This window comes from Culex quinquefasciatus, chromosome 3, assembly GCF_015732765.1.
Source record: "Culex quinquefasciatus strain JHB chromosome 3, VPISU_Cqui_1.0_pri_paternal, whole genome shotgun sequence".
NCBI lineage: Eukaryota > Metazoa > Arthropoda > Insecta > Diptera > Culicidae > Culex > Culex quinquefasciatus.
The window spans coordinates 171,258,293-171,269,535 of record NC_051863.1 but is presented as its reverse complement, the minus strand read 5'-3'; the positions used below and the strand labels follow the sequence as shown (position 1 = coordinate 171,269,535).

At 45.6% G+C, this 11,243-nt stretch overlaps 1 protein-coding gene across 5 annotated transcripts in view; it reads right to left on the bottom strand.

Annotated features, from left to right (window-relative positions):
- Positions 1-2,130: 2,130 nt before the first annotated feature.
- Positions 2,131-11,243, bottom strand: part of LOC6044067 (neurexin-4) — a 28,532-nt gene continuing 19,419 nt past the window's right edge. For 3 of the 5 annotated variants that reach the window (XM_038266423.1, XM_038266422.1, XM_038266426.1), the window contains 7 exons: positions 7,171-7,541; positions 6,596-7,116; positions 6,456-6,491; positions 4,751-6,300; positions 4,171-4,695; positions 3,973-4,107; positions 2,131-3,137 (listed from right to left, as the gene is read on the bottom strand). In XM_038266423.1, coding sequence (XP_038122351.1) covers positions 2,947-3,137; positions 3,973-4,107; positions 4,171-4,695; positions 4,751-6,300; positions 6,456-6,491; positions 6,596-7,116; positions 7,171-7,541 — 3,329 coding nt within the window. In that variant the 3' untranslated portion in view covers positions 2,131-2,946. The remainder of the gene's footprint in view (positions 3,138-3,972; positions 4,108-4,170; positions 4,696-4,750; positions 6,301-6,455; positions 6,492-6,595; positions 7,117-7,170; positions 7,542-11,243) is intronic. The other 2 variants (XM_038266425.1, XM_038266424.1) reach the window with 1 other exon arrangement.

The following is an 11,243-nucleotide window of genomic DNA, read 5'->3' as shown; positions in this document are numbered from 1 at the left end:
TTTTATTTTTTAACATTGAAAATCAGACCATTAGTTGTTGAGATATCGACATTAGAAAATGGTAGGGTGTTTAGGTAAGATTAAAAAAACTTCAATTTTCTTGTTCCTTTTTCTTTAAGCCGCTGTATCTCAGCAACCAGAGGCCAATCTTCAATGTCTCTTAGACAATTTTATAGCATTTTTTTTAACCTTCCAAAAAAAATATTTTTAGAAGTGGTCACTCATCGTCACTATTTTTAAAAATCGAAAGCTGCAAATATTTTGCTGAAACAAAGTATATCTTGAAAACGGGATCCTTAATGAAAAAAATCTGTAAAGAACTTTTCGACTGTCAATTTGACTTAAAAAAATGGTTTATTTTTTTTATTTTATGAAATTTCGATTTTTTCCAAAAATAACTATTTTTTCAACAAATCGTAGCTCGATGGCAGATTTTTTGACCATACTTCTCTATGGCTCAAAAGTTGCGGGGTTTTGTCCCCTAAAATAAATATTTTTGGAAATAGAGTTTTTGTGAAAAAAGTCAACAAAAAATCGGCAATTTTTTTTCAGTGTACCTATTTTTTCGCAATAACCCTCAACAATACCTACAACTTTGCCCAAGAAACCAAACTGATCAGAATATTCGCTCAAAATTTACAGCTGTTTGAATATTTACGTTCCATTTTTGTATGGACAGCTGCCAAAATCGGAAAAAATCGAGATCGGGCTTCAATAAAGTGTCTTCACAAAATATTGTTTTTTTATTAGAAAATACTTAAATTTTAATAATTTGCAATATGGGTATAAAACGGAGCGAAACCTTGTATTCATTTTTCTTTATTTGGTTTTATTTTTTTGTAAAATACCTAAATTTTCACAAAATACCGTTTCTTCAAAAATACTCGAATTTTTATGATTTGCAATATGGGTATCAAAAGACGTGACATTTTGTATGAATTGTCACTTTTAGTGAGCTTTGCTTGCAAAACTCAAATTTCCACAATATATCGCTATTTTCGATCAAATTTTACATGAAAAATGCGATGAAAAATTTAGTATTGAAAAACGGTAATTAAGTGAAATACATGCATTCTGCCTCATGTGATACCCCTATTGTGAATTATAAACAAATTACAATAATTTTTGAGTTTTCGAAAAATACAGTAATTTGTAAAATAAAAATAGTATTTTACAAGAAACTTTAATAATTCAACATTTTGCTTCGTTTGTTACCCATATTGAGAATCGTGAAAATTTGGGAATTTTCGCGAAAAATGCGGTATTTTATGAAAATTTTAGTAAATAGTATTTTACCAAAAAAAACTTTAATAAAGAGAAAATGCATACAAAATTTTGTTTCATTTTATACCCTTATTGCAAATTACTAAAATTCGAGTTCTTTCGAAAAAATACGGTAACGAAAATTTAATCAATTAACAATCTTGGGGATACGGGTCAATGAATATGGATAGATGAAAAATTATTAGAAGCATCGCAAAAATTTTTAATCTTGACACCTTCACAGCTTGGCAATTGATTAAAAAAAAACAATCAAATTTCAACTATAATTTATTGATTTTTATAGACATTTTCCCACAATTTATTTTACTAATGAGAAAACGTTACGTTAGTTAAACTTTTTTAAAAATGAGCATGAATCCCCCACAACATTTCCAGAAAATTAAATGATTTTTTCACAAAAATAAATTTGAGAACGCCAACAATGACACTATCGCTCTCGATGGATCGATGACGATCAAAGCATTGTAACAACCAAAATAGGACGCTAAAATGAAATAAAAAAATCATGACGCTGCTTCAAGAGAACGAGCGCGCGCATGAATACGAATTGACTTATATAATATAATGTATGTTGATAGGTTTTATAGAATTGTTGTTAAATCCAGGATGCGAAAAAAAAGAAAAAACGGATGCTAAGTTATATACCAGTTGACCAGGACGACATCCATTAAAAACAAATCATGATAACGTAGCTTTCGCAGTAGCTACCACAATGACAGTACCCACCATTACATTATTCTAAGTTTTTTTTGTTAACTGACAGACATAAAGTTGAATAAAACATCAAGGAACTGAATAAAACAAGGACTTTCTTTCAATTCACTTCAAATGATCACAACCTTTACCTTCAGTTATCTTATCTGTATTTCAAAAACTATTTACATTGCTTGCCTTTCGGATGTAAACTTGCCTTTTTCGCTTGTCACCTTTTTTTGTGTGTGGAAATTTGCAGAATTTGTTAGAGATTCTAATAATGGAGAAAGATTCATTCTGCCGCGCTACCTCGCTACTACTTTCAATGGCTACAAAATTTGTTTTTAAAAATGAACGAGATTCTGAATATTAACCGAGCGCTAAAGCTAGGATAGATTTTAACTTCTTAAAATGGTTACTTTCGGCGATCGTCATAATTTGCGTTCCTCGCGGAGAACGAATGTTATACACTTTAACTAATACAAGTTCTTAAATGCTAACTAAGATATTCGAAAATTCGGTAAAAAAAAAGTAACTAAAAGTACGATAATGGACGGGTCAAATCAATAAAATAACTCTATATCTCTTCGAAAGAAAACAATAAAACTGAATTCCGTTCTTTTTAACTCCCTCTACTCGTTCTCAATTGGCTCAGCAGTGTGGCTTTCGAAAATGCTTTTAAATGCTTTTCCGGTAAAGTCATGTGTTCCGTTTTGTAATAAATGTATGGTCAAAAGCTGACCAAGGCCTGTCGATTAGTCTATTAAATTGCTGCTTCAAGTGTGATGTGAAAGACGCTGCTCTTTACAAGGATGCACAGAGGTAAAAGAAAAACTAAACGGTCCAAAATTCAAAAACCCAAAAATAGAACTCAAGAAAAACCGGAAGAAGTCCACGCACGTGCGCACGTGTCCTGAACACATTATTTACAGCTGCTGCTTGGCTGCACGCTTGAAAACACGCGCAAACTTAAATGAACCACTCTTTTCGCTTGGTCACCTGGTGGCCCGTCGTGGACTGCACCACCGCATCGTCCGGATCGAGCGCCGCGTCCGCGCCCTTGTCCTCCTGCGTCAGGTACTCGCCCTTGTGGCGGTTCATGTACCGCCCGATCAGGATGCCCATCAGGATCAGCAGCAGAACGAGCACGGCAAGGACACCTGCAAATGGTATTCGGTTAGATTTTCACTGCTAAACGGCAAGAAAAACACGTGCTTATTTTTATCAGTGTTCTTCAATGACAGCTATGTTTTCTGAGTAAAAACGTCATTTTTCAGTTTGTCAGTTTTTTTCTACAGTTGCGGTTAAAATTGGCTTAAAACCCTTCGGAGGTCGCGTGTTTTGGCGTTTCTTACAAAATTCCTTAGAAAGTGTGTACAAAGCACAAATACGCGACTGTCGGTGGGTTAAATTCACGTTCATTGACAGACCCTGCAAAAGTGCTAAGTTTACGGTTGTGAGGATTGAGAGTGGGTAACAGAAGATGTCAAAATAATTATAACAAAAAAATTGTGTCAAAACACGGGTAGGGTGAAGTGCAGAAAAGTGAGTTGCTAAACATGTGATTGAGATAGAAATAAATCAGTCTTGTAAATATTGTAAATCTCGGAGGATGCAAGAGCCATTCGTAAACAGAGCCGTTTTTCGATCGGCATTCGATCATCGATCAATGCTCGCATCGGAAAACCAATGAAATGTTGTATTGTTTCAGAGAAATTGTGAAATTAGTATCAAAGGTTACGGTGGCGCTTTTGTCCTTTCAAAACAATTTCAAAAAAAGTACCGTCATGAAAAGACGCGTTCCGAATATCATCCGAAAGATAAATCAAAGTTTTGATGTGTCCCCGTGAACAGTGTAAACAGGCACGGAAGTTCAGTTGGTGATCGCCAGTGACGGAACTACATCTTGAACGTCATGCCAAAACAACCGAGCCTCAAATCACATTGTGACCACGGCATCAAATTCAAGGTAAGATAAACAAAGCTTCTACTTACTTCCGAGAATGGCAGTATCCGGACCGTACGCATCCCGCAGCTTTTCCTCATCAACATCTGGAGGAGGTCGGGTCTCAACCTCGATCGGCGGATGCGTCACCGGCTCCACGCCGCAGAAATCTTCCGTCAGAGGAGCTAAAATTACATTCGAATTTGAGATACTTTCTGAATCGAATACATTAAAGAGATTGTACTCACTTCCCAACGATTTCACATTCGGTGGTGGGTTCTCCTGGAACATAAACTTTAACGGGTAGATATCGTCAAACTCCACCCTCGAAATGCACCCGATGAAACCATCCTTCATCGATTCGTTCTTGCCGATGTACATAAACTCAATGTTGTTAAACTGCGCGTCCGCCGAGTCCTTGATGTCAAAGTGGTACTCCTTTGGCGGATAATCGTCCACCTCTATCACCGCCACCGAACCTCCGTTCTTCCGCGAGAACCTCACATCGTGGAACTGTCCCAGCCCAAAGTTCTTGTCCGGATAGATCAACTCCTGCCGCTCGAAGCCAAAATCGAACACCACTCGCAAATGTCCCGAGTTGGAGATCATCAGCGTGAGGTATTCCTTCGAAACGCTGGAGAAAAAGCCCAACAGGAAGCCCTTCGGGATGGTGGTGGTGAACCCAACCCGGATCCTCTCGTGCAGCGTCGATCGGAACGCACCCTGGAAGTCGTACTTGATGATCGAACTGGAGCGCATGTTGACGCCGATTTCTGAAAATAAATAAGTTAGAATCTTTTCCAAAAAGAAGTTCAACGAAACACCCACCATCAGCACAGATCGGTCCCTTGAACGCGCTCCAGCGGCAATCGCAGTGGAAGTTGTCGTACCGCTCGGTACAGGTTCCGTTGTTCAGGCACGGGTTGGACTCGCATCGACCGACACATCCTGTCGAGACTCCGTAGAGACGGCGCTGTGCGTACGATCGCAGATCGATCTGTTCTCCGTTCAGCAGCAGGGCCCGGATACAGCCGACGAATCCATCGCGGTAGTCGAAGCTGGCTCCTACTACAAGTTCCGATGTCAGGGACAGGGCACGAACGGGGCCTGGAGGTTCTCGAACTTCAGCGCGGATCGATCCGTCGACGACGAGGCGTGCTTCCTTTCGGTTTCGCTCAACGCTCACCGAGTGCCAGTTGTCGTCGTTGAGTTTGTACGCAGTTTCCACGTAAACCTTTTGCGTTCCAGTACCAGCTTGATACTCAAACAGCAGCTTCATTCCACCGACGATGATCAGCTTGATGAAATCCGTAGGTCCCTTGGCGTGCAGAATGACCGCATCTTCGATGGTAGTCTTGAACTCGAAGTAGATATCACCGGAATGACCCATATCGAACGGTGGCAGATTAATCGTAGCGTCCTTAATACGGAACGTGACGACGTTGTTGAACAGATCGTCGCCCTCGCACTTGAGCGCACCCAGCGTGTATCTTCCCAGTTTCTCGTCAGCTGGAGTTCCGGTATCACCAAATCGTAACGCCTTCACCGGCAAGTACTCCTTCTCTCGGATTTCGCCACCATCCTCTTGCCACTCCAAACTGTTGGAATCGCAGTTACACCACTTGGTCGGATCAACGCAGGTTCCCAGAATGCCACACTCGCACTTCCGCGATCCCGGCAGGGCACCCGCCCAGTAATCCATGGGTTGATTGTGACGCGAGACCCACCACGAGTACGGTCGGAAGTTCTCCGGGTCTGACGGTGAGTTGAACAACCTAGACGATCGACAGGCGTAGTTCAACCGCTGCCAGCAGGACTGAGATCGGTTGAGCAGAGCTTCGATCTGAGGTAGATCGGCTTCGTAAATAATGTTCTGCTCGAAGGATCCAGCTTCCGAAAATCCATCCACCCTCGTGGTATGCTCTGAACTGTGACTCAACACCGTGATTACGCGACCATCTGAGTAGAACTCGCACGTTACCGGGAACGGTGCCAACGGACCGCTTCCGTCCACATCGATATTGATCATCGTCCTTGACTGCACCGTATTGACGTTCTTGTAGGCCTGGCAAGACAGCGGATTCAACGACGTATGGCAAACGGCTCCAGCGTACCCAGTTCCAGCACAATCGCAGTGGAACTCCATCGAGTTCTGCCGGCATACTCCACTGTGCTTGCACGGATTCGGATTACACCGGTCGATCATGTGGCATGCATCGAACAACATCTCCCCCTTACAGCAGTAGTCCTCGTCCTTCCAATCCGACGGCAACCGGATGTTACCGTCGATTATGATGGTCCGCATGCATCCCACAAAGCCGTCCTTGGTCTTGCCACCGCCAATGTAGTACAACTCGGTCGTGTAGATGTCCAGCAGTCTGAAAAGTAACAGAACTCGGTTAGAACTCATCTGAGAACGATCGCGAAAAGCATCCAAAACTTGGGTTAAGAGCCACTCTAAATTAGATTCGAGAAAGCAGTTCAATTTTAGCCTACACACTCGGTTCAAACTTGGTTTAGTCAGGTGCGTTACCTTTCGATCCCTGAATCACCCGAATTTGGATCATGCCTACGATTGAGTGAAATTGGTTTGAGTTTGTTCGCATGCCCTGTGCTGTTACTTGATCTACTGAAATCCCCCAAAAAGCCGCTAATTTCTTGATCTCAACTTACTTTGAGGTGATCATCGGCCGTTCGTCAATGCTCAGGATCAGGCTGTTCTTCTTGAGCGCCAAGCTCAACGAGTGCCAGTTTCCATCGTTGAACTGCTCGTCGTAGTTGTCCAGGATCGTCGACGGTGCACTTTCCTCATTCTCCGTCTTCAGTTCCACCTTAACCTTACCATCCTCCAAATACACCCGCACGAAACCCTTCGAGAAGTCATGGTGCAGCATCAGACCCTTGTCCTCGTACGTTCGGAACGAGAAGCTCACGTTCATCTGCTTCACTCCGTTGTAACCCTTTAGCCGAGCGTGCGATCCTCGCGTCAGGAACGTCACCGGACTGATCGGCGGCTCCGGACAGTTGTAGTTGACGTTCACCTTGGTGTACCGCAGGTGCTCGCCCTCGTAGAACGCTTCCTTCATCTCGCGGATAAAGTTGGACGCGTTAAAGTACAGATTCTCGATACAACCGGTAAAGTTCTGCTGCACGATCAACCCCTCTTGCATGTTGGGAACTCCGCCGACGTAGAACTGAAAGCAAATCATTAGTCCAGGTCATTACTCAACATTTCAACCCGTTCTCACCGCTCGATTCAAATTCAGCTTATCAAACACTCCCTTGATCCGCTTCTCCACGATCACCCGATCAACGCTGAACATAATGTCCCTCCTGTTGCGACTGATGACCACGTCGTGCCAGATGTTGTCGTCCAGCAGACTGCCCACCGACAGCGACGTCATCTCGTGCAGACCCAGGTTCAAGTTCAAGATCATCCGGTTGTCCTTGATCTGGAGCGCGAAAAAGTCTCCCTGGGTTCCGCGCGAGTACAGCAGCACTCCGTTCGCCACGGCCGTCTTGAACCGGAACCGAATGGTTTCGCGAGTGGCCGCGATCGGATCCCGCAGCAGATCGTACCGGATCAGACTGGTTCCGTTGAGGTAGATGTTGTCGGATTCTAGACAGAAAAAAGAGCAGTCGCTTAGATACCTGTTCAAACTGTTGTATTTGAACCACTCTATCGTAACAGTTACATATGAACCACCCTATACCTTATGTCAATAAACAGTACACTTCAGACAGTTAACACCAAACCACGTCTTTTGATAACATGGTGTCAGAAGTGGGATATTTTGCGAAAAATCTCACGATTTAAACGTTGTTTAGCGATGAAAACGTAAAAACTGTTCTTTGAAGTTTTGCCGAAAAGTTGGAAGTAGTCGGCTACGGATTTCGCGAGTTTTCGATCGTAAACGTCGCGTTGTTTACATAACCTCAAAATGTCGAACATTCCGGTTCCTGAGCCCCTGAAACTGGGCGGAAATGTAGAAGAGGCGGTGAAACAGTTCAAGCTGCAGTGGAAGTACTACGCGCTGGCCACAGAGCTGTCGAAAAAGGGAAATGATCTGCAGATAGCGACGTTCATGGCCGTCGTCGGGGCGGAAGCGGTTATGATGATCGACGATTTGGCCTTGACGGAAGCGCAGCAGGCAACGCCAACAGACATTCTGCAGGCAGTGGAAGAGCACCTGGTGCCGGCAAGGGACGTTCGACTGGAAAGAGCGGATTTCAACACGATGGTCCAGCAAGACGGAGAAAAAATCGAAGATTTCGTGAAGCGGATGCGGAAGAAGGTGAAGAAATGCGGCCACACCCCAGCACAACAAGAAGAGATGGTCAAAGATCGTTTGATTGTTGGCATATCGGATCACCAGATGCGGAAAAAGCTGTTGAAAGCCGGAAATCTGACGGTTGACCAGATGGTGATGAAGGTCAAGGAGAGCCAGGACATCGAGGACCTGGCCAGCAAGTATGAGAAGATGGCAGCAAAACAAAGCACAAGCCGGGATGCAGGAGAAACGTTCAAGGTGACGGCCACGCGGAAGCTGCAGAAGCCGTGCCGTTACTGTGGAAACGAGCACGACCGAGACAAAGCGAAATGTCCAGCGTACGGGAAAACGTGCATCGGATGTGGAGGAAGAAACCATTTCAAGAACGTTTGCTGGAAGAAGGGACGGAACCAAAATCGGAACAAGAAGCATCACAAGAAGCACGTCCGGCGCGTGGAGGACAGTTCCGAGAGCTCTGCGAGTTCAGATACCGAGGAAGAGTGCGAGTTTGTCGACATTGCCAAAGTTGATGGGAAAAATCTGAAAGAGGCTGGGAAGATTATGGTCGAACTCAAGGTGGCCGTAGGCGCGGGAAAAACTTCGCCGCTGGAGATCCAGGTCGACACTGGCGCACGGGTTAACGTTATGTGCTACAAAGACTTGAAGCAGCTACTCCCGGACCAACAGTTGAGCCCCACGAAGGTGAAGCTGAGGTGCTATTCGGGGAAGGTGATTGCGCCCAAAGGCCAGGTGGACTTGGAGATTAAGCTCAAGAACGGAACCAAGCTGTTGACATTCATCGTGGTCAAGAAAACACGGCCACCACTGTTGTCGTCGCAATCGGCAATGGATTTGGGAATTATCAAAGTCCACGACTTGTACAGTATCGACACGCTCCAGCAAGAGTGCCACCACATCTTGAGTAAGTACAAGGACGTATTCGAAGGAGACGGCAAGTTTGACGGAAGGTTCAAGATTGAAATCGACAATTCCGTTGCAGCTGTCCAGCAGAAGCCCCGGCGCATTCCTCGCGTATCTACCGGAACTACAGTCCAAAATCAGCGATTTGGAGAAGAAAGGAATAGTGGAGCCGGTAAACAAGCACATGGACTGGTTGTGCAACTTGGTGCTGGTGAAGAAGGGAACCAAATTAAGGCTTTGTTTGGATCCAGCGGAGCTGAATCAGGCGGTGCGGCGTGCGAACCATCAAATCCCTACAATTGAGGAGATGCTGCCGGAATTTGCGAAGGCGAAGGTGTTCACAGTTCTGGATGCCAAGAACGGATTCTGGCACATGGAGCTGGATGAGGAGAGTGCCGATCTAACTGCATTCTGGACACCCATGGGTGTGTATCGCTGGAAGCGGATGCCATTTGGAGTCGCGTGTGCGTCCGAGATGTACCAGAAGGAGCAGCAGCAAGTAATCGTCGGCCTGCGCGGAACGCGATGCATCGCAGACGACGTCGTGATCTACGGATGTGGCGATACCATGGAACAAGCGATGTTGGACCATAATCGGAACTTGGAAGCTGCCTTGAAGAGATTCCGCGAGCGAGGTCTGAAGCTGAACCGCTCGAAAGCAAAAGTGGCGCTGTCATCGGTTCCGTTTTTTGGTCATGTTCTGACAGACAAAGGAGTGAAACCCGATCCAAGCAAGATTTCGGCAGTCCTAAACATTCCAGAACCCTCGGACAAGAAGCAGCTGATGACGTTCCTAGGATTGATAACGTACCTGGGCAGATTTATGCCAAGATTAGCGGATGTGAGTGCGCCGCTAAGAAAGCTGACCCGGGACACCGTGGAGTACGTTTGGGATCAGGAAGCTGCCGGTGCGTTCAACCTGATCAAGCAGCTAGTGACACAGAACCCCATTCTCCGGTACTACGATCCAACAGAACCTTTGCTGATTCAGTGCGACGCAAGTCAACAGGGCGTGGGATGCGTGCTGTTGCAGGATGAAAGACCAGTAGCCTACGCATCGAGGACGTTAACGAAGACCGAGAGGAACTACGCGTCCATCGAACGTGAGTGCTTAGCAATTGTGTTTGCGTGCAAGCGCCACGACCAGTACGTGGCAGGACGGCACCAAGTGGTTGTAGAGACCGACCACAAACCGCTAGAAGACATCTTCCGGAAGCCGATCACGGAAGCACCTCTCCGACTGCAGAAAATGAGGATGACGCTGCAAAGATACAATATCCACGTTCGGTACAAGAAGGGAAGCGAGATGTACATAGCAGACTTGCTGTCACGAACTGCAACAGAGAAACCTGCCCACAACCTGGACGCGGAAGTGATGCTGATAGAGAAGGTGGATGCTGCGTTCGACGAGATAGCGGCCACTAACGTTGTGGAACTCATCAATTTGTCGGACGATCGGTTCGGTGAAATCGCAACTGAGACCAAGAAGGATACAACCCTGTGCAAGCTGATGAGTGTGCTGATCGATGGCTGGCCTGAGCGGAAAGAAGACGTGAGCGATGAGTTGTTGGTGTACAGGACGTTGCAAAACGAGCTCACAACGCACCGAGGAGTGATCTTCAAAGGAGACCGAGTGTTGGTGCCGAAATGCCTCCGCAAGAAGCTGATCGAGAAGTTGCACGTAGCGCACCTGGGAATTGACTACACGTTACGAGCAGCTAGGGAGTCGTTCTTCTGGCCAGGGATGGCTGACCAGATCACCAACTACGTACGAAACTGCGAGGTGTGTATGGAGTTCAGCGCCAGTCAATGCAAGCCACCCATGACGTCACACCAGATACCGGAATATCCCTTCCAGCGTGTGAACATTGATTTGGCAGAGATCAAGCAAGAGGGCAAGAGAATTCTCATGATGGTCACAGCGGACAGTTTTTCTGACTTCGTTGAGGTTGACCTGCTAGCCGACACGAAGACCAAAACTATTGTTGCGGCGTGCAAGCGCAATTTTGCCCGTCACGGAACGCCACAAGTTGTTGTCACAGACAATGGACCGCAGTTCAGCAACGAAGCGTGGACCAAATTTGCGAACGAATGGAGTTTCAAGCACGTGACGTCTGCTCCATACCACG